We start from the raw sequence: 23,470 nt of genomic DNA, 5'->3' as shown, positions 1-23,470 counted from the left end.
AGATGGAGTTTAACCCTGACAAGTGTGAGGTTGTCCATTTTGGAAGGACAAATATGAATGCGGAATACAGGATTAATGGTAGGGTTCTTGGCAATGTGGAGGAGCAGAGAGATCTTGGGGTCTATGTTCATAGATCTTTGAAAGTTGCCACTCAAGTGGATAGAGCTGTGAAGAAGGCCTATGGTGTGCTAGCGTTCATTAGCAGAGGGATTGAATTTAAGAGCCGTGAGGTGATGATGCAGCTGTACAAAACCTTGGTCAGGCCACATTTGGAGTACTGTGTGCAGTTCTGGTCACCTCATTTTAGGAAGGATGTGGAAGCTTTGGAAAAGGTGCAAAGGAGATTTACCAGGATATTGCCTGGAATGGAGAGTAGGTCATACGAGGAAAGGTTGAGGGTGCTAGGCCTTTTCTCATTAGAACGGAGAAGGATGAGGGGCGAATTGATAGAGGTTTATAAGATCATTAGGGGAATAGATAGAGTAGACAGTCAGAGACTTTTTCCCCGGGTGGAACACACCATTACAAGGGGACATAAATTTAAGATAAATGGTGGAAGATATAGAGGGGATGTCAGAGGTAGGTTCTTTACCCAGAGAGTAGTGGGGGCATGGAATGCACTGCCTGTGGAAGTAGTTGAGTCGGAAAAGTTAGGGACCTTCAAGCGGCTATTGGATAGGTACATGGATTAGGGTAGAATAATGGAGTGTAGGTTAACTTCTTAAGGGCAGCACAGTAGCATTGTGGATAGCACAATTGCTTCACAGCTCCAGGGTCCCAAGTTCGATTTTGACTTGGGTCGCTGTCTGTGTGGAGTCTGCACATCCTCCCCGTGACTGCGTGGGTTTCCTCCGGGTACTCCGGTTTCCTCCCACAGTCCAAAGATGTGCAGGTTGGGTGGATTGGCCATGAAAAATTGTCCAAAATTCTATGATTAACCTCGGACAAAAGTTCGGCGCAACATCGTGGGCCGAAGGGCCTGTTCTGTGCTGTATTTCTCTATCTCTAAAGTCCAGAGTGATTCTCCTACCTGGAGGGGGCTAGCAGGGCCCTGGAGTAGGCTTCGCAGCTCCAGCTGCCGATATGAAATGAAATGAAAATCGCTTACTGTCACGAGTAGGCTTCAATGAAGTTACTGTGAAAAGCCCCTAGTCGCCACATTCCGGCGCCTATCCGGGGAGGCTGGTACGGGAATCGAACCGTGCTGCTGGCCTGCTTTTAAAAGCCAGCAATTTAGCCCAGTGAGCTAAACCAGCCCGATATGGGGCTCTGCACTTCCAGTCGGGGGTCCGCGCATGCGCACGGCAGTGGCCTGCTTCAGCCGCCCCGTGCGACTGGCACCAAGAAGATAGTGAGCCCACCCTCCCCCCCCCCCCCGAGATTGCATGTGCCCGCGGATCGGTGGCCCCCAATCGATTGCCTGGCCGTCGGTGAGGCCCCCCCCGGTGAAGGATCCCCCTGCCCCCCACCAGGGCGGCTGCAGACTGAGTCCGCAGCCGCCATGCCGAGTTCCCGACGGGTGGGATCATGAGGGAACCATGACATCGGAAACTTGGCCAGTTACACTTGGAGAATCGTCGTGGGGGCCTCTTTCAATAGCCCCCTACCCGCGGCACGTAGACCGGATTTCGGCGTCGTGCCATTTTCCACCCCCGCGCCGATCACAATTTTGGCACGGAGGCTTGGAGAATCCTGCTCCATATTTTAGACTGAATCCAGTAGGAAATACTGACTGGCTGACCAGCAGTAACAGGATTTTTATCATCAGAAGGGATGCAGCGACCCCTGGTTTTCTTATAAGGTTGGGAGGAGAATTTTTTTTCCTTCTGGACCACAGAGGAACAAACCAAAAGCATAGAAATTTGCAGTTTTGGGACTGTTCCAGCACTTGCTTTTTTTTCTCGTAAGTTTGTTCCTCGCAATAAACTACTCAGATTAAAATTGTAGCTTGTGCCTTGATTAATTAGTCATTATTTAAATAGGACCCCACCATCTTAGAGTGGGTACTCATGCTGCCTGAAATTTACAATTACAGCCACTCAGATTGGAGCAAGAAAGGAATGGTCTTGCGCTCTGTTTTAGTTACGCATCTCCAGCCATACCAGGTTTCCAGCAGTTTGGGGTGGGTGTTTGGGAGAGAAGTTAAAATCAAACTCCATCATGTGAAAAATGTTCTAACTTCCCCTTCATTCTTCTATAATTAATTCTGAGTGATCCCACTTTGTGATCCACTCACCCAGCAGCCAAGGAGAGAAGACAACCTTTCAACGTGTATCCTCATAAAATTCTTCAAAATTTTGAAAACGTCTATAAACTCACCAATTTTTCTGTTATTTAAAAGACGAGCCTCATAGAACATTAGATTCAACAATTCTTTACTCTTTTATTGAACATGTTTGTATGCATTTAAAAATTTAGATATTCTTAAATGAAGCAAAGGTCGAAATTCTCTGCCTCGTGCTGCCAGGAGCGGAGTTCCCGGTGAGGTGGAGAACCCCACGATAGTGAAGAAACCGGATTGGTGCTGGTGCTCCGGCCCCCCCCCCCCCCCCCCCACCCCATTGGGGCCGGGATCGAGGTTCGGAAGAAAACAATTGGGCCATTTGCATCAACTTGGTGGGCTGGGCACCATATTCTCCAACCTACGTAATTCTCTCCTCTGGGCCGAGAATCACGTTGGCGAGAATTACTACTGCTATTGACAAGCATGGCCCTGACGCAGTGGACCTCGTGGTGGGCAAAGGGAGTAACTCTTTAAGGGAGTGGCAATCAAAGTCCATCCAAGGACCAACCCGACCCACCCCCCCTCCATAGTGCAACCTGCTCACCCCCCCCCCCCCCCCCACAGAGATGCCCTCAATAAAGAGACCCCGCATGGAGATCTCCAAAATAAAGGGACCCCCCAAAGACCCTCAAAATAAAAGGACCTGCCATAGATCCCCCCAGAAGAGAGATCCCCTGTCAGGAAGCTTGATGTTGATAAACATTGTGCTTAAAGCACTTCAGATTATGCAAGTGAAGGAAGGTGAATGGAGCAATTCTGACAGCTGTGTGTGTGTGGAAGCTGTCCATCACAGCCAAGTAAAATCAATATCAAAGAGAAATGAATAAATGGCTTAAAATCTTAGGGAGTTTCAACATAGCGAACTGGTTTTCCCTTTCCAGGAACTGACACGTGGTGCTTCCTGTGTCTGAGCCAACAGGTGTATTGCCCAGGTGAGTGTTGAAGCAGTAACCTTTAGGGCAGCAAATTGGCGCAATGGTGAGCACTGCTGCCTCACAGCGCTGAGGACCTGATTCAATCCTGGTCTCGGGTCACTGTTCGTGTTGAGTTTGCACATTCTCACCGTGTCTGCATGGGTCTCACTCCCACAACCCAAAAGATGTGCAGGGTAGGTGAATTGGTCACACTAAATTGACCCTCAATTGAAAAAAAAGAATTGGATACTCTAAATTTTGAAAAAAGACGTAACTTTTTTCACTGCCTCTGTCTGGACTGCTCTCTAACTTCCAGACAGGGATCTCTCTTCTGGGGGGATTCCTGACAGGTTCCTTTGTTTAGGGAGTCTCTGGGGTCCCTTTATTTTGAGGGTTCCTCTATTGTGGAGGTCTCAGGGGGTTCCCTTTTTTTAGGAAAATCCAGGGGTGGGAGGCTGCGTTGCACAGCCGGGTGGGGGAGAATTGCTGAATTGCGATGTGGGGGAGGAGGGGCTGGCCAGCCCTGGGACCTCGTTATCAGGTCGCCCACACAAAATGGTGGCCCAATAACAGGATTTCCTAGGGAATTCCTCACAATCCTCGGCATGCATAAATTTGCATGCTGGGAGCGCAAATTAGGTGCAATTCAGCTCTGGGGGGAGAACATAGGGCTGGATTCTCCAAAAATGGGGCTATGTCCCCAAGCCGGCATAGAAACACTGACGTTTCACACCAGACTTTCCTAAAAAAAAACATACCAATTCACCTACCCGCAGGGGGCTGGCAGGGAACCATCATGATTCCCGCAGCTTTGGCTGCGGTTACGGGCCCCCGCACTTCCGGTTCTGAGTCCGTGCATGTGCACGGCGGCAGCCTCCAGTGGCTGTGCCAATCACGATGGCAGACTCAGTCGGTAGACCTGGACCAACAAACAACGTACCAATGATCTGCCCTGCGCCGCTCCATCTAACCCGCCCGCTTGCCTCCCCCTGGTGCTTGATCCCCCGCCGCCCACCAGGGCAGCCGCGGACTGAGTCCGCAGCCACCGTGCATGAGCCCGGCCGGCCAGACATAGTTAGAACCAAGCCATCAGGAATTCGGCCAGTTGGGACCGGAGTATCGATGGGAGGGCCTCTGGCAATGGCCCCCAGCTGCGCTGCGTAATTTTCACGCGAGCGATTCTCCACGTGTCTTGGATTGCAAACCCACCCGACGAGAATTGCACCTTGTTTCCTTTTTTGTAATCAATGTTTTTTATTGGGTTTTTGAACAAAGTATATTTGCCGTTATGTACGCAGTATATGATATATATAGAAGAAAAGGGCACACAGAAACATATCACAAAAAAAAGTAATAAGACAGAAATAAAAAATCAAATAAAGTAACTGGTGAGATATTATGCACCAGCTCAACAGCAGCAACTCCGTACACTTGGCAAAATTATTTACAACACATAAATAGGCATCTGTTTGTGGGTGGGTGGGGGGAGGTGTGGAGACTGGGGGGGGTATATATACATTTGAGTGCTGGAGAAACAATTACAGAGGGCAATGCTCGAATGGGTCTGGTGTCGGTGTTGTCACTTGCTTCTCCCGGACAGATTTCGCTGCCGTTGTTGTCTCGCGCTCACCTCTGCTTCAGCCGTTCCTCCCGTCTTCCGCCTGTATCCTCCCTTTTTCTCTGTTCCTGTGGATGCTAAGTTTGTTATCTTTCCCTGCCTCACCCCCCCCCCCCCCACCTCCCTGGTTCTCCTCTATTGTTGCATGTCTCTTCCCTCCCCCCCCCCCCCCCCCAACTTCTGCCCCCTGCCCCCTCCTGTGGTTTGCCTTTCCTTCCCCTTAGGTTTAGCTGTCCTCCACCCCCCCCCCCCCCCCCCCTCTCCCGGTCTATCTCTCCCTCTCATGCTTTGGCTACTTTCCCCTGATTCTTGGCTACCTGGCTATTCTTCTGCTTGTTTTGCACCTTGTTTCCTACTGGAAACCACACTTAGAAATTATTTGGGAGAATTCCACCCATAGCTTTTTTCGACTTGAACGCACAAAACAGACCATTTATGACTTAGTTACAGAGTCTGAGAATCATTTAAAGGTCACAAATAAAATAGTTCGGTTAATATTTTAGGAATTCATGCTGTGTGAAATCTCCAACTTTATACATAATGCAAGTGATGATTTTTTGCTTTGTCAGAACCCACAGTCATGTGACAATACTAAAGAATCCAGGACATCTCAAATATTTTTAAATGTTTTGTGACTAAGAAGGAAAAAATGGAATTTCTATATTTGTTGTTTCTGAAAGTTACGTACAAGATCCTCTCCACAACATAGAAGAGATTGTAGAGAAGCTACACATTTTACCAATTTACAGGAAAATTTTTACATTGTTTCCATTTACTCCCATTGACAATATCTCTTAACCTTGAAGGGTGCTGTATGGTAAAAGTGCAAATAACATTTGTGCATTTTTGAAATTAACTTTTGGTTTGTTTTGGCTTAGAATGAGACTGCATCAGATAAATATGTAAAACTGTTACTTTGTTCTTTTAATATTTGGAGAAGTATGTACTTTATGTGACAAAGTTAAAATTCCATGAACATTTTATATATAACATACTGCACTTGGACTCTTAGGCCCTGCAATTTCTAGTTTGGGGAAATGGAGTGAGCCAATATTATGAGGGCAGGAATTTGGTGTGACTATCCCAAAAATGTCATGTTACAAATGCTTCCACGTTGCTGTAGAAGCGCCCATTCTTTCAGTGGCAGTCCTATGTAAGTCAGTCAGAGTTAGGATGGGATATCATCGCCCATCTTAAACTCAATGATGGAACCTCTCCAAATGCCCTTATGATTGTGCCTCCATATTTAAAAGGTTCTGTCAGGACCCACCCATCCTGGCAGAGTACCTTTTAAAGGGAAAGTGTAATTGCCGTGGAGACACCTGACCAGACTTTGTGATATGTCACAATTAATAGAAAAATATTTGCAGTGCAATTGTACCCAGGAAAGCTTGATCCATACTCTGCATTATCCTTGGAGAGCATTGTATTTAAACAGCATTAGGGAACAAGTATCTCAAATTCACAAAAGGAACATTTGAATAAAACTCCCACTTTACATGATACACATGTTGGAGGGAGAGTACAACAGAAAGCTTTAGATGAAACCTGATTAATCAGGCAGCACTAGAGGAGTGCCAAGGTACCCCAGCAGTATCTGTCCAGCAGGATGTGTCAACTCAAGCAAATATTTTGAGATCTTTCACAGAAGCGCGCGCACCTTCCATATGAGCCACTCTGTTCTATTTCATGCCACCAAGCTGTCATTTGATATGCATGGCCTGCACTATGAAGGAGGTGTGAGCTAAGTTAAGATCTAAAGATATTTAAGTCACACTAAGGCCAGAGGGTTGCAAAATATGTAATCGAAAATTAAGATGTTATTCCTTGAGCTTCATTGGGACAAAGAACAAAGAACAGTATAGCACAGAAACAGGCCCTCCAAGCCTGCGCCGATCACGTGTCCCATCTAGACCAACCACCTGTATCCTTCTATACCCCATCTGTTCAACATTGCTGACCAAAGAAAGAGAGGCAGGTATAGAATTGGAAACTGAAATAACTCAGGACAGGAAACATTTGCGTACAGAGCAGAAGTGTTTGACAAAGCAGTCACCTAAACTGTGTTTGGTATCCCTAATTTAGAGGAGTCTTCCTTCCTTAGGAAGGGCCCACACAGTTAGTAGCAGCTACAATATATGAGTTGGAGAGGGTTGGAGACATTGGCCAGGATTCTCTCAGCCCACGCCAGGCCGGAGAATTGCCTGGCCGGGCGCGAATCGCGCAACGCCACCCCGACGATTCTCCGGAGAGTGGAGAATTGGCGTCATTGGCGCCTGTACGGCGCTGGCCGGGGGCCACGCTACGTGCCCCCCCCTCGGTAATTCTCCGCCCGGGATGGGCCAAGCGGCCACAAACAAAATCCGAGTCCCGCGGCGCCGTCCACGTGTGGTCTTACTCGGCGGGTCCTCGGCGTGCATGCATCCGGAGGCGGCCTGGTTGGGGTCTGGCCCACAATCGGGGCCTACCGAGTGGTGGGCCGGCCTCTCGGGCTGGGGCCTCTTTTGCTCCGCCAGTCACAGTGCGCATGCTCAGACCCGCGGTGCCCATTTGAAGCCGGCATCGGTAGCTGGAGCGGCGTGGGTCGCTCCAGTGCCGTGCTGGCCCCCTGTAGGGGTTAGAATCGCTGCTCCTGAACGCATGTTGATGCTGTCGTGAAACACAACGGCGTTTACGACAGCGTCAACACTTAGCCTCAGGATCAGAGAATCCCACCCGTCTCACACAAAAGGTGGGACAATGGGGTAGGAGGTCTCAGATCGTGGCTAACATTTTATTTCAGAGCTGCCAATCCCCATCGTCTCAATTATTCACATATCATGGGTGGCACGGTAGCATAGTGGTTAGCACAGTTGCTTCACAGCTTCATGGTCCTAGGTTCGATTCCTGGCTTGGGTCACTGTTTGTGCAGAGCCTGCGTGTTCTCCCAGTGTCTGCGTGGATTTCCTCCCGGTACTGAATGGCCTCCTTCTGCACTGTAAATTCTAAGATATATCTCTGTTAACTGTTTTAATGTCTTATGCTTCTTCGTATTGCCCCGTATTGATGTTACTTCTACCATCTCCTCTCTTCTATTTAAGCACATTACAGGTCAAACTACTTCCTTTCCCATATTCTAATGTGTATGTTCTTTACCTCCCCAGTCCTGTTTCTCTCTAAATATTGTCCATCTATATTTTTCCAGTTCTGATGAAAGGTCCACAGATCAAGTGTTACCTTTGTTTGTTCTCCCATCAGATGCTATCTGACCTGAAACAAAAAATACTCAGCAAGTCAGGCAGCATCTGTGGAGGGGGAAACATGGTTAACCTTTCAAGTAGGTGACCTTTCATCAGTTTCCCCAACACTGTCTGCTGATTTTTAGCATCTGCCTAACCTTGGTGATATTGTCATTGACCTTGAACATCCTTGTAAATATGAGCTACAGTCTCATGAATGTACGCAAAGGTACAAGAACATAGTAGCAATTACCTGCTTTTTTTACTTTGATCCTCTGTGAGACCAATATAACAGGTTATCTGGTCATTATCACATTGCTGTTTGTGGTGTCTTGTAGTGTACAAATAGGTGCCGTGTTTCCTACATTACAACAGTAACTACACTTCAAAAGTACTTCATTGCTTAACTACTGAAGAGCTTTGGGATATTCTGAGCATGTGAAAGGCACAATACAAGCAAAAATATTTTTTCTAGCTGTGTCTCGGTCTTTTTCCTCTCCCATGTGCCACATGTTTATCCAGGAAGTTTCGAAATATTTTAGCTGATGTGGCTGAAACATGTACTTAACCATTGAAAAAGAATCTTAGTTATCACAAGATGCCTTGTTGGGATGATAAATGGGTAGAAATATAGCAATGGATGATAAAAGTACTACAATTTTAAAAATGCAATAGAGAATAAATCAACAGCATCGCTTTTGCATTTACTAGAAACTAGGTGATATGAAAATGAAAATGAAAATCGCTTATTGTCACGAGTAGGCTTCAATGAAGTTAATGTGAAAAGCCCCTAGTCGCCACATTCCGGCGCCTGTCCAGGGAGGCTGGTACGGGACCGTGCTGCTGGCCTGCTTAGTCTGCTTTAAAAGCCAGCGATTTAGCCGAGTGAGCTAAACCAGCAAATAAGCAAAAAGTTAAAGACAAATTACTGCTAAAACACTGTAAATAACCTTGTTTTTCCTACAGTAAGGACCCTGTCATTGCTATGTCTTAAAGCTTAAATTTTAAGCACTCAGTAGCTCATCTTGTTAATACTGCCTTTTTAATAGATGATACATAATGATGGGTGAATGTTGGTGCATCCTATTCCTGCAGAGATTTTGCAAAGGCATACAATTCTGTAACAAGCCAAGCTTTTGACATCACTTTGTGCATGCTATACAATTCTAGAAGGCACCTCCATACCTCTTGAAATGTCTGAATATATCAAGACACAGAATTTGCAGGTCAATTTCATTCTTGTTCCGGTGTCCTAACTTCCTGAATTTGAAACAAATTTGTGGGATTATTTCAACCTGCAGGACCTTTCTGGAGATATGGAAGTAAAGGATAAAGGAAGAAATATGTCCACTGTTGAAAAGTGTTGCATATATACAATTGGAAACTATACATGCTGAGTATGGTGAAACATTCTGAGAATGAAGGAAACAGACTATATGAAAATAACATTTTTGTCTTTATAAAATCATAGAATCATAGATTCCCTACATGGCAGAAGGAGGCCATTTGGACCATCAAGTCTGCATCGACCCTCTGAAAGAGCACTCTAACCAGGCTCCCACCCTATCTCTGCAACCTGTAACCACACTTAACCTGGATATCCCGGGACACTAAGGTGCAATTTAGCATGGCCAATCCACGTAACCTGCACTTTGGACTGTGGGAGGTACTTGAGTGGCATGGTGGCACAGTGGTTAGCACTGCTGCCTCACAGCGCCAGAGATCGAGTTCAATTCCAGCCTTGGGTCTCTGTCTATGTGGAGTTTGCACTTTCTCCTGTGTCTGCGTGGGTTTCCTCCGGGTGCTGCAGTTTCCTCCCACAGTCCAAAGATGTACAGGTTAGGTGGATTGGCCATGCTAAATTTCCCTTAGTGTCCAAAAGGTTAGTGGGGTTTCTGGGTTATGGGGATAGGATGGGGGCTCTTTTAGAGGGTCGGTGCAGACTCGATGGGCTGAATAGCCTCCTTCTCCACTGTAATGATCCTATGAAACTGGAGCACACGGAGGAAACCCACGCAGACACGGGGAGAAAGTGCAAACTGCACACAGTCACCCAAGTCCGAATTGAACCCGAGTCACTTTCGCTGTGAGGCAGCAGTGCTAACCACTGTGCTAAATGATTGAAACCCGTTCGTTGTAAAAGAGCTTTATAGTAATATAGTGACGTGTTTGAGGTTTATCTTTTTAAATTATTAAATGCAGCATTCCTCCCTTAACAAAGCTTCACCTGGTGTCTAGGAACTGAATCAAATCTCTAGATTTGTACAAAAATCAAATGCCGGGTTTTCTTACAATCCAGCTGTTCCATTATTTACTTTATTGACATTAAATGTCAATAAAGATGAAGCATTCTAGAACTTCAAAAATGATATGGCATTGTTTACAACGAGCTGGAAAAATATACAACTAATTAGTGTACTGGCAAAATAAGGTAGATTTTGGCAGACATTTCTGTCTCATTTACGACTGTTAAATTTTACAGGGAGTGATTATTTCCAGTTCTGAGAATTTAAACGTGATAGCATGACATTGTTCTGCAATTGATGACACGCTGTTCTACAAATTCTACAAAACAGAATGGTTCTTCTTGGAAAAGGAAAGAAAATGGATAATGCACACTTAAATAATTTATAAATTCTGATTTCGATTTTGATGAATACAAAGTAGAACACCATGGATATTATAATCCACAAATATAGCCTATATCTTAACTGATGGTGTCTGAGTAACTGGGATTTTTTGACAATTCTGCATCATTCAGCTGATCGAATCCTGTTTCGCAGAGAGACTGGTGTGTCTCTCATTATTCTGTCAGTGACTCTTTTGTTTTTTCAAACTGATGTCTTCCTTTTCCTCCATATACCTTTCTTGTCTCCTGATTCCACTCAATATCTAATTCTATCCAGCCCCTATCTAAATATATTGTTCTTAGTTGTTTATCATGTGTGTTCCAAATTCCACCTTTTCTATTTATTTCTCCTGCATATTGCACCCTATCAATCTAAATGTAATTTCTGTGACTCTTTTCATCACTGGTGTCAATCTACAGTAATTGAATTATTTTCCTCCATTAGGTCAATGGAATCAATTTTCCTCCAAACGGCTACCCTCTAGATGCCAATAACAAAACAATATATCATATTACCGATGTTACACCATAGAACCTTGAAAGCTACCAGTTCATCAGTGTCCCAGACTCCACAGCGCTAAATCCCTTCTACTCCCCATCCCAGAAGATTATTCTTGTTGCTGAGGTGGCAATTTTAAAAAAATATACTGGAGAGATGACAAGCTTGTTGCAATTGCCTAGATCAGTTTTATTAATTATCTTTGTGATTTTAAACTTAAATTTCCCTTCTTTAAAGAAAACAAGTCCAATTTTCATCACCTTTTTTCATGATTTAAATATCTGATATGTGAAATTGTCAGTTTGCTTTGCATCTTTGCAAAGATAATTATCTTCCTGTGGTTAGTTGATTTCAATGTGTACAGTATTCTGGATTGCATTTGCCAACAGCAACAATACAAACTTTTTAAACTTTATAATCTCTTTACTTATGTGACCTGACCGTATCTATATTTCTGCCTAAAAAATAGTTCAAACACACTGAGCTGTATTGTGTTCAGTTCCCTTTTGTAGTTTCTAGCTGTTAATAACATCCCTTCCACTCACCAGACTCAATCTCACCAGCTAAATCGTTGTAATAATGTGCATTTCGGATTTATTTTAAAAACGCAGTTACTGCAAAAATTGTAACTCAACCCAAGAGTCTTCTGTTTATGAATCACTTGAACTGAGCTCTTTCTAATGAATTAGTCTCGGAACTCGTGCTATCGCGCTATCTACTGTGCAAATTGTAGGATTCCCGGTGTTATAATCCTGTGTAAATTATGACTCATGAATATGAACATAATACATTATATTTAACTGGAGTTTTTTGTGAATGTGACTTTGCCGGTGTGTAATATTTGACCTGAATGCTGAAGTGAATTTCTCGTGTTTTGTTTCACAATGTTTCCCCCTCTGAACTGCTGGGCTATTTTTTTAAAAAAAACTTTTTGTTTTAAGACTGTGATGCCTCTTTCTCCCACTTCCAACAAACCTGCATCCCTCCTTGCAGGACGCGGGAGTGAAGTCCGCTTTTTCATTCACACGATTCATTGCAGACGGGCAGGATCATTCATCCCAACCATCCGATCCAAAGAGTCTGTATTCTGAGGCACTCGGGGTTGTACTGTGAACGATTCCGGGATTGTCTGTTTATTCATGTATTCTTATTTCCACGGTTCTATCGGGAAGTTTAATCCGGCTGGCCCTTCTCTGCGTAAAATAATTTAGTGCCTGTCTGGGTGTCATAATGCGGCTGTTCCCAGCTTCTGAGGCATGGCGGCCTGCTGAAGGCGCCGTCCTGGGTTTGGAACATTTTAGAACATCGATTACATATATCTCGATGATATAGTTTAAAAGTATTGCCGATCACATCACTGACGGGCTGTGGTAAATTGTCGGTGGCGAATTCCGATGTGTGTGTGTGTGTGTGCGTGCGGGCTGTCAACTCGCACCGAGTAGGCCGCGTTGCCACGGTGATGGCAGCGGCAGCAGAGCCTGTTTCCTGACAGGACCTTGGTGCCCAGAGCGCGTGCGATTATGATCCAGTTTATTTTCTCTCTGTCTCTGTTTTTTTCCCCCTTCCCCTTGCAGGACCTTCAGGCGCTAGCGCGCTCTCCGGCTCCGCCCCTGCCCCGCCTCGCCCCGCCTTCCCCTCTACCCGGCCCGGCTCCGCCCCGCCCCCTCCCCCTCGCTAACCGCGGAGGAGTATGGGTAGAAAGCGGGGCTTCGCGGAAGCGCCGGTGGATTCCAAGATGGCGGCGGGGTGCTGTGGAGTGAAGAAGCAGAAACTGTCGAGCTGCTCGTCCTCTTCCACCTCGTCCAATAACTCCAACGAGAACCACTGCAAGGACGTGACCCGCGCCAACGGCTTCAGTGGCTGCCCCGGCGGCCGGAACATGGTGGTGAACTCGGAGATGTGCTGCTTCTGCTTCGACGTCCTGTACTGCCATCTGTACGGATATCAGCCGCCCCGGAGCCCACGATTCACCAACGACCCATAGTAAGTACTCAAACTCCCTGGCATGGCATCGCCGGCCAGCCTGCCTCGAATTTTCTTTCAACTTTAGTTATTTGTGATTTTTAAAACACATCCAGCGGCTATCTGATTTTATTTATTCAGTTTTCCACCGGTCAGTCTCCCTAACAAGTCGAAAGAAATCTAATTCTCTTCTCTCTTCTCCCCCCCCCCCCCCCCCCCCCAATTTTCCAGAGGTTTTGTGTGTGAACTTCACAAACAAAGAAACAGCAATGTAGGATCCAAGCAATCCTTCAAGTTTGTCAGGACACTGCGGAGCCTGTTTTGGAGCGTCTCTACAACTTTTTATTTTTCAGTCCCGAGTTGTGTTTTTTGTTTGACTGCACACTTTAAGTTCAGGCAGATTTTGTCTGTGCTTTCTAAATAGTGGTTTGTTATTGAGTGCCTTTCTCCAGGATGTTTTGAAAAGCGAAACTCTTTACCTCTCTTTCTCTCTTTCGCCCCCCCCCCCCCCCCCCCCAATTGGAACTTATAGTTTAGAATAAGAAGGGAGTCCGGTATTCGTCGGTCCAGCGATTTTCCTTTTTTTAAAAGAAACTTCTGAACTTTTCTGCTGTGATGGTGTTTATTCCTAGAGGGGAGTATGGTATCACAAGTTAATCGTTTTTACTTTTGTCAATATTACAAATCCAGCTTTAAGCAAATAAAGGGACAAAATGTAGAAACGGTGGATTTCAGCCTGACCGGCGTCGCCCAACAAGTCATTTTATCGAGAGGCCAATGTTTTCTGCTACTGGTGTTAAACTAGGTTATGTTCCAAGAACTTTTTAATATCGAAGCTTTGATGTTCATGGCTAAAGGGATTTTTCTTTTGGTCACCCCAGCTGTTTTTCATGTTTTTTTTGGAAAAATTTGGCAGTCCAATTTAGCGAGTCTGTTTGCACTTCTCACATAACGTTTGATTTGTGCGTTCAGATTTTAACGGTATTTAACGGAAGTGGCAAGAACTATTCTAAAGCTACGAATTGCCCAATTTCGATTTGGAGCATTAAGGGTGTGCTGTTTTGAAGTGATTTTAATTTTATTCTCAAATTGCAATTGTGGCATTGTTAGTGACCATTTTTATTTCAACAGTATGAAACTCGTGAGAGGATGAGGTGTATAGTTTAAAACAGCAAAATGCACGTTAAAAAATTGCAGCTTTTGTGAAGTAACCAAGTTGAAAAGGTTATTGATTGGTACTGTCAAATGAATGGGCACTTGCTATGTAGTTGGCATTCTACTGTAAAAAGAATGGGCACTTGCTATGTTGTATTCAGAAGGGATTTGAAAATACTTTTGGATTCTGAATGGAATATGCTGGAGTTGGAGTGTCTTCGGTCATTACCATTTTGTTAGAAGATTTTGTGAATGGATGTAAGCTCTTTAATTTTTGGGAGGGTTCAACAAGTATTGTTTCACTATCTTCTACACTAAAACCAAGTCTAGAATTCTAATACTAAAGTGAATGTTTTTTAATGTGACCTACAATTTTCCAAAGTGTTTTTTCTCAGCATCACCCCAACGGTTGATTTGTGCTGGAGTTGTTATCTTGAAATCACTCCCATATCCTTTTCATAACAAGCTGCTTTCAATACTAACTATAGGTTGAGTTTGCCATGTGTGCTCAGTCCTGGAAACATTAATTTCACCAACAGAGGAAACTGCTCACCCAATTATCAAGAGTAAGCTATTTTAATAAAAATGTTTTGAGGGGAAGTGAGAAGAATAATAATGCACATGTTATCAGATGGAACTTAAAATTACAATATATCAAGTGGTTGCTATGTTGTAAAAGTTCATGTAAATGTGAAGTTTACTTTTCAGGGCTACTGATCCAGGATCAGCACTTGCCAAATATTTATGGTGCACAAAATGTGGAGTTATATCTAACAGGATTATTTTTAAAATTCTGTCATATGTCTTGAGCATTACTGGCAAGGCCAGTATTTGTTGCCTTGAACTGAGTGGCTTTGCAATGGGTTAGCCCTGATGCCTCACGGCGCCGAGGTCCCAGGTTCGATCCCGGCTCTGGGTCACTGTCCGTGTGGAGTTTGCACATTCTCCCCGTGTTTGCGTGGGTTTTTCCCCCACAAGCCAAAGATGTGCAGGCTAGGTGGATTGGACTTGCTAAATTTCCCCTTATTTGGAAAAAAAAATGAATTGGGTGAGGATGACAGATTTCTTTCCCTGAAGGATATTAGTGGCAATCGATGATAGTTTCATGGCCACCATTGCCGAAACTAGCTTTCAATTCTAGACTTGTTAATTACAATTACATTCCGCCAACTGCCATGCGCTCCGTGTCTGCCTGTGTTTCTGGGTTACTAGTCCAATGATATTGCTACTACCACACCATCTCCCCCTTACATTGAAACTCGTCAAGTGCATAGAATGAAAGAAAATTTCTTATACAGGGATCTAACCAGTGTAAAACATAGCTAGGGATTGACAGAAAAATGGGGCAATGACCGTTCTTAAAGGAAGAAATGCTTTAAGTCCAGGCTAGGTATGTTCAAACGGGGAAAAATTTAAGGGAGCCAAAACAGGGCTTCTTGGATGACGAGGGAGATGAAACAAAAAAGGTGTATGATGCATGTCAGGTGAGTTCTTAAAGTGAAAATTATGTCAAATGCAATAAGTATGGTAACAGTGGTTAGCACAGTTGCTTCACAGCTCTATTCCCTGCTTGGGTCACTGTGCCGACTCTGCACATTCTCCCCGTGTCTGCGTGGGTTTCCTCCGGGTGCGCCGGTTTCCTCCAGTCCAAAGATGTGCGGGTTAGGTGGATTGGCCATGCTAAATTGCTCTTAGTATTAAGTGGGGGTTACTGGGTTACGGAATAGGATAGATATGTGGGCTTGAGTTGGGTGCTCTGTAAGGGCTGGTGCAGACTCGATGCGCTCAATGCACTGTAAATTCTATGAAAGTTGGGTGGGTTAGTGAAGAGGAAAATCAGACTGTTAAAGAGAGAATATGAGAATCGAATGGCAGCTAACAGAAGGAAACCCAAGAATCTCATACCAATATTTACTGGTAAGATATGAAGCAGGTTCTATTGTGGACAATGCAAGTGGTTTATGTTTATCGGTGGAAGGTGAGGCTAAAATACTTAATGAGTACTTCTTAAGATCAGAAAAAGAAGCAGATTGAATTTTAAAAAGCCCATGGAGATGACAGACGATATGGTGGAGGCTTAATTGCACAATTCTAGTGATAGTAACTATAAAAACAGGGAGGTTATGGTGTGCCTACATTAGGCCTCAATTAATTATTGCTTTCAGTTTTGGTCAAAAATGTGACGCTTCTCGAGTACAGAGATTTGCCAGAATGACTCCAGGAATTGGGGGGGGAGGGTGTTTCAGTGGCAAGGTTAGTTTGAAAAGATTATACTTGGAGCTAAAAGAATTTAAATGATTTGATAGAGGTCGCAAAATTCTAACAGGTAGACGAAAAATAATTTCCTATTAGCCGGGGGCATGAGGGCTAGAGACCCAGATTTAAGATTTTGGGCAAGTGATGTGGGGGAATGTGAAGAATATGCACTATTGGAGTGGTAATGCTTTGGACCTTGATGCACAAGCGGCTGGTGGATTTAAAAATGATCAATGATTTTAGAGAAAGTTGCATGTGCACGTAAAGGAAATTGAATTGCAGGACTACGGCGATTGAGCAGGAATAAATGGATTGTTGTATGGTTAGCTGGCAAGGATTTGATGGGCCAAATGGCAGCCCCCTGTGCCATAAATGACTCTTATGACTCTGAGTAGAATTGGTGCAAACTGAATACAAAACTAGAACCGTATGATTATTTAATGAAAGCTATGGAGAAAATGTGCCAGTGATGAGAATGTTCATCAGCTTTGGTGGTGGTGATTAAAGTTTTTCAATATATGCACCAGGGTTTGGAAACACAAATCAACAGAGCACAATAGACATCATTACATCAGTGGTGTTGCACATGACATTGGAGGAATGAAAGACTGGATAAATTGGCTCCAGATTTGGCACATGACATGGTGGAAACAAACATGAATATGTTCAAAAAGTAGATGGCAACGTAATGGAGAGGTAGAAGGATGACGCTGAAATGCCAGTAACTATTTGGGGCAGTAGAAATATTCACTATTTGACCACAGGAACGTTGGGTTCTCACTCGAGGTCTCCATACCATTGCAGAGCAGACGATATATAATTGGTCTTTTTCAGTTGTCATTCATGTAAAACATTTGAACGCCGGCAGTTGCGAAGCTGGTTGGTCTTTATCGCCCTCCCACCCCACCGATCTCTCCCCTACACTTTTTCTGACCGGTATTTATTTCCTGTTGCAAACAATAAATTATGGATTCTATTTTTGACATTTGGAGCAGGCAGTTCCAAGCCCTTTCTAACTTTTAATTTTTCTTGCGATTATCTTAGATTTAAGTCTCCTCATTACTGTTTCACCAACCAGTTAAAAAATCTATCACTATTTACCTTATGCTAGTTCTTCATAAACTTGATCTCTATTGGGTCACCTCTCCTCCACCTCCACTCTTAACACAAGGGCAAAGACCTAACTTGAAATTCTCCATTATCCCTCTTAACACCTTGAAAAAAATTTGACACAAACAACTTGCCTTTAAGGTAGTAAAATGTTGACATCAAATCTTTTTCATTGTTTCTATAATAATAGTGCCCCAAACTATACAGTACTTTCAGATGCAGCCATACTAAGGTTTTGCACAGGTTCCACATTGGTATTGTACCATTGTCCATATGGATATTGAACTAAGCATTTGGTATGCCTTTAGTAATTTTGTTTACTTGTCCTCTCACCTTTTAACAAACTGTTAATCCAATAGAGCCAGTGACGTTCCTTGAAAAAGTAATTTTTTGCAGTGTATTACCTTTCCCTATTCTTCAGAGTGCATTATTGCAATTTGTCTATATGTTAAACTACTTTTATTGCTCATCTTTTAACCTGCTAGTCTTTGTCCTGTTGCATTCTTTCACAATCATCCACTTATTTTCATCAGAAAACATCTTTTTATCAATTCCCAGATTAATATCTTGTGTATCCAGTACAATTGAAATCAATTTCCAGAGTTATGATTCACACAAAAGATGGTTATGGCTGTTGAATACTAGTCATCTCAAACTCAGGACATTGCTGTAGTGTTCAAGACCCATCCATCTTCAGTTGCTTCACTAATGACCTTCCCTTCATCATAAGTGCATGTGTTCACGGATGCATGCACAGTGTTCATTTGCAAGATTATGAAGTAGTTTATATAAACCATGCTGCAAGTCCTGGACAATATTCAGGATTGGGCCGATAAGTGGTATGCAACATTCGTGCATAATAATGACAACCACCAGCAAGGAGTCTAGCTATTACCACCTTAACATTCAATGACATTACCATTGTTAAATTCTCCCACCACCAGCATATTAATCCTAAGGTCTTCCATAAGCATATAAATAATAAAATGGTGGTGGAAGAAAGGGTAGGGCTGATTAGAGATAAAAAATGACTTGCAAGTGGAGGCAGGAGAAATAAGAGGCATTAGCTTAGCTACCCCAGGCTAAGGTCTGAGAAAAGATAACTTGTACGCTTGAGGAATTTATAGTTTAAAAGGCAGATGTGTTAGAAAGGCTGTCTTATCTTATAGTAGACCAGGTACCAGGACCTGATAAGATACATCCAAGGGTACTGGGGAAAGTAAGAGTGGAAATTGCAGAGGCGCTAATGATAATCCTCCAATCTTCCTTAGAAACAGTGGTAGTGCCAGAGGAGGACAGGAGAATTACGAATGTTCTACCCTTGTTCAAAAAGCTGTGCAAGGATAAAGCGGGCAATTACAGGCCCGTCAGTTTGACTTTAGTGGTAAGGAAATATCTGGAAACTCAGGACAAAATCAAAAATCACCTAAACAAGTGCAGGATAATTAAGGCAAGATACATAGACTCATAAGGGAAAATCATATTTAACTAATTTGTGGAGCTTTTTTTAAAGAGGTAACAAGGTTGATGAGGGCAACACCATTGATGTGTTGTAAATAGATTTTCAAAAGGCATTTGATACAGTGCCCCACAAAGTGAGCAAAGTTGTAGCTCGTGGAATAAAAGGGGAAGTAGGCACTTGAATACAAAATTGATTGAGCGACAGGAAACATTAGTGATAAATGAACATAGGAAAAGGAGTAGGCCATTCAACCCGTTGGGCTTGTCCCGCCTTTCAGTGAGATTATGGACCCTTAATGACTAGACTGTGATGTTCAGGGCATAATTTCAAAATCTTCAGATAAGATTGGAAACATTTTCAACTGAGAAAGGTGGATAGTTTTGAGCTACAAAAGGCCAAAGGCATGTTGATGGATTGGGCAAACAAGTGGCAGATGAAGTTAAATGCAGAGAAGTGTGAGGTGCTTCATTTCAGCTGGGAGAACGCTAAAAAGGGTGCAGGAACAGAGGGACCCTGTCGTACGTGCACATAAGTCATTGAAGGTGGAAGGGCATGTTGAGAGAGGAGTTAATAAAGCATATGGTATTGTAAGCTTCATGAATAGGGCCATCAAGTACAAGAGTATGGTATTGTAAGCTTTATTAATAGGCCCATCAAACATGAGAGTAAGGAGGCCAAGTTGAACTTGTATTAGACACTTGTTAGGCCTCATCTAGAGTACTGCATCCAGGCTTGGGCACCATACTTGAGGATGGATGTGAAGGCAATGAAGAGAGTACAGCGGAAACTGACAAGAATAATTCCAGGGGTGCAGACCTGTAGTTATGAGGGAAGATAGGAGAGGTTGGGACTGTTTTCAGGAGAAAAGAAGGCTGAGAGCAGACTTGATAGAAGTATTCAACATGCTGAGGATCTTGGAATAGTTGGAAACTTTTCCTAGACAAGAGCAAATGCACAGATTCAAAATAATTGGCGAAGGTGCAAAAGTGAATAGGATAAATGTTTCACTGGTTGTCGTTTGGAATGAACTTACTGAGGGGGTGGTGGAGGCAGATCGATCGAAACATTCAGAAAGGACTTCCTACCTGAAAAAAGTGCACGGTTATGGTGATAAGACAGGTGGGGTGGCATTAGATAGGATGCTCTTTCAAGAGAGCCAGTGCAGACCCGATGGGCCGAATTCCCTCCTTCGCTGTAAGATTCTTTCTGTGGGAATGGGTGTGGTGTCAAATACTACAACTAGAAGAGCGGGTCAGCTAGGTGCTTTGCTGTGTGACTCCTCTCCTGACTCCCTAGAACCTTTGCTTCCTACAAGTTGGAATGTGTTCGGAAGCAAAGCAGACCACTTGATCAACCTCCCATCCCCCACCACAAACATTTACTTACTGGAACAGCAAGGCTACACCCACAACATGAATTGAGCACCTTTGGCTTCTTACTGTTGCATACATCATTTTCTCCTCTTCAGTCACCAGAACACCCAATAGTGTGTCCAAGATGCACTGTAGCATTTGGGTGGGTTTTCTTCTCTGCATCCTCTTACCACTGCCCCCAAAATCTGTGCCCGAGAAGGGCAGCAGGTGCATGGGAGGACCACCACCTGCAACTTCGAGTTGCATACCATCCTGACTTGGAAATATGTCCCTTGGGCAATATCCTACCTAATAGCATTCTGAAAGTATCTTCACAGTCTGTAGGTGTTCAAATAGGTAACTTATTGCTGCTGTCTTGTGGGCAATAAATGCTGGCCTTGCCGGCGATGCCCATATCCTGTGAAGTAATTTAAAAACAAAAAAAATGACCCCAACACACGGCAATGTTGAATACCACTTGATGTATTGGATTTATTATCAAATTTTAGGAAAAGATTTATACCGTGTAAAACGTTGTGGCTTGGCGTTTTTACTGGCTTGTACTGATATTTGCAGAGCAATTCATCAGAAATCTGCTAAACCAGGGCAAAAGATCAAATAAATTTGAGTATGTTCTGTCCAGTGTAAATAGAGTTTCTGATTTAAAAAAAACATGCTGGAGACTGACCATGCCACCAGATCAAATTAATCACCATGGTGAATTTCCACTAATTGCATCTGTTTACTTAGAGGCCCTTGAAATTAAACTCTAATATACACCAAGGTTTCAATTTTGAAAATGTACTAAAAAAAAAACCTGACTTTGAACCAATGTAAATTGTGTAATGGTCTGTCTGGTTTCGAAAGTTATTTTTAAAATCTAGTTACTCGCAGGTGATGGATTAGAAACTTTTTGGGTTTGAAAGAAATTGTTACTTGTTTTTCATTTTCAGCTGTTAATAATTGCTTCAGGTTGCCATTTTTAATAGCAAGGAACATTTTTTATACAATTTTAAAAATTGAGTTCTAAAATGCTGCCTAGGTATGTTGGTTCATTTAAAGTTTACTTTCTAAACCTAGTGCAATTTGCACCTGGAGCACTAACTGTTTCCATAGTGGAAACACTGCACCTGTATGTTGAGCAGCTTCTATAATGGAGAATTCATATTGATTAGAATGTATGCTCTTGGCAAGGTATTGTATTTTTCAAAACATGCATTGAACTTGTGAAATGGGTTGACCAGTACCCCTCCAGGTGAACTGAAGTTATTCCATTCTACCTGACTGGATAATGCTCTATTGCATATTCTGTTAATTCCAATTAAAGCTTATTAAATTCCTGCTCGCTAAAATGGAAAACTTTAGTTTAGACTTGTTTCCAAGCTCTCTGGCTAGCAGCTTCAAGCGCCAGTTACTGGGGCTGAATGCAATTGAGTCACAGCGGGTAGTCAATAGTAAGATAGGAAATTTCAGTATAGAAACCAACTATCGACAATACTTCTAAATTTTGTAGGTCTATTCGCGTGGTGTTTATACCGCTTAAAATAGTGTACTTTGTTAGAATATGCTTGTCATACACACCTCAACGTTTTCATAGTTGCAGCCTTAATTTTTGTGATAACAACAATGCATTATGCAGTTAGCTCACTTGTGACATTAATACTTTAAAGTGGAAGTATTGTTGGGAAAAGTTCATACCTGAGAATTGTGGCAAGTCGATGTGTGGGTCTCTTTTTGGATTTAGTCTCTTTACTCCAGCATATTTTGGTTTAATTAAACTCGAATAATGGCCAGCTAATTTGTTACTTGCCCCTTTGACTGTCCCATCCTCCACTCAAACATACATGGGTCTCACGCATATACAGTAAGGGAAAGGGTAAAATGATGGGTTTAAAATATGGAAGAAAGCGTGATGAGTCTTTGTTGCTGATGTTGAAATCGTTGCAGTTAGCTATCTTTCTTGGACGTATAGTGTTGAAAACCAACAGTTGAATTGGAACTTCTGGCATATGCATTCAATCTCAAATCTCAATTATCAGCCTCACTGAGGTAAGACTACAGTTCTCCACAGGTTTTAAAAGGAGGTTGCAGAAAGTAGTACAGAAGTGAGCTTCCATTTGTCCCCAAATGGTCCTGGGATCACTTGACCACAGCAATATTGTTTGACAAAATTTGGCATGGCCAGGCCTCCCGACAATGAAAAAAAAAATAAACACCCCGGGAGCAGGTTCGTTTTCACAGTTTTGTTACGACCTCTAGACTATATAGCATGGTAAGTTCCAGCCCCGCTTGCTCCAGTGTCGCAACAGAATTTAAAATTAATAAATATTGCTTAGAAAAATATCTGAATCCTTTGGCCCTTAGGTGTCTAATGACCACAGTCACCAGGTTAGTGCATTTAAAGTTTATTATTAACAGTAACTATGCAGCAAATACAACTGGTTAACTATCCTCTAATTCCTAACCCCCCCCCCCCTCCATTTAAACTCCCCCCACCCTCTGAGTGCGCGCGCACACACAACGAAGACAGAGAGGCGAAAAGGGTTGTAAAATAATAAGTAAAGTGAAAAGTTTCAGGTGGTTGCTTCTAGCACACCTTCCTTCAAGGCTTTCTGTTCGAGATTTCTGTTTCCAGTCTATAATGGTTTTCAATCTGGAGTCAGCCATTTTCATTGGGTGATTAACCAAAAGAATACTTAGGATAAAGCAAAAAGATTCACCAAACCAAGTCAAAAGACTGGACAAAGAAAAATCTGCAGACACCATCAGCAGACTACACCCCCCACCCCCCCAACTCGCCAATTGCCCTTGAATATAACCACACCCAAATACAAATAGAAGCGAGGCAAACAAAAACTACTGAAACCCAACGTCTAACAAACCCAATCAAAGCAAGAACTCTTTTTAAAAAAAAAAAAAAAAAAAATTTAGATTACCCAATTATTTTTTCTATTAAGGGGCAATTTAGCGTGGCCAATCCACCTACTCTGCACATTTTTGGGTTGTGGGGG

General features: G+C 43.2%; 1 protein-coding gene across 2 annotated transcripts in view; it reads left to right on the top strand.

The window, feature by feature from the left end:
• The window catches only part of LOC119952399 (AMME syndrome candidate gene 1 protein homolog), a 270,285-nt gene that overhangs the window by 98,213 nt on the left and 148,602 nt on the right, over window positions 1-23,470 (top strand). For both annotated transcript variants that reach the window (XM_038776118.1, XM_038776117.1), the window contains exon 2: window positions 12,737-13,145. In XM_038776118.1, coding sequence (XP_038632046.1) covers window positions 12,853-13,145 — 293 coding nt within the window. In that variant the 5' untranslated portion in view covers window positions 12,737-12,852. The remainder of the gene's footprint in view (window positions 1-12,736; window positions 13,146-23,470) is intronic.

Source organism: Scyliorhinus canicula, chromosome 17 (genome assembly GCF_902713615.1).
Source record: "Scyliorhinus canicula chromosome 17, sScyCan1.1, whole genome shotgun sequence".
Taxonomy (NCBI): domain Eukaryota; kingdom Metazoa; phylum Chordata; class Chondrichthyes; order Carcharhiniformes; family Scyliorhinidae; genus Scyliorhinus; species Scyliorhinus canicula.
This window is presented reverse-complemented; position numbering and strand designations above follow the sequence as displayed.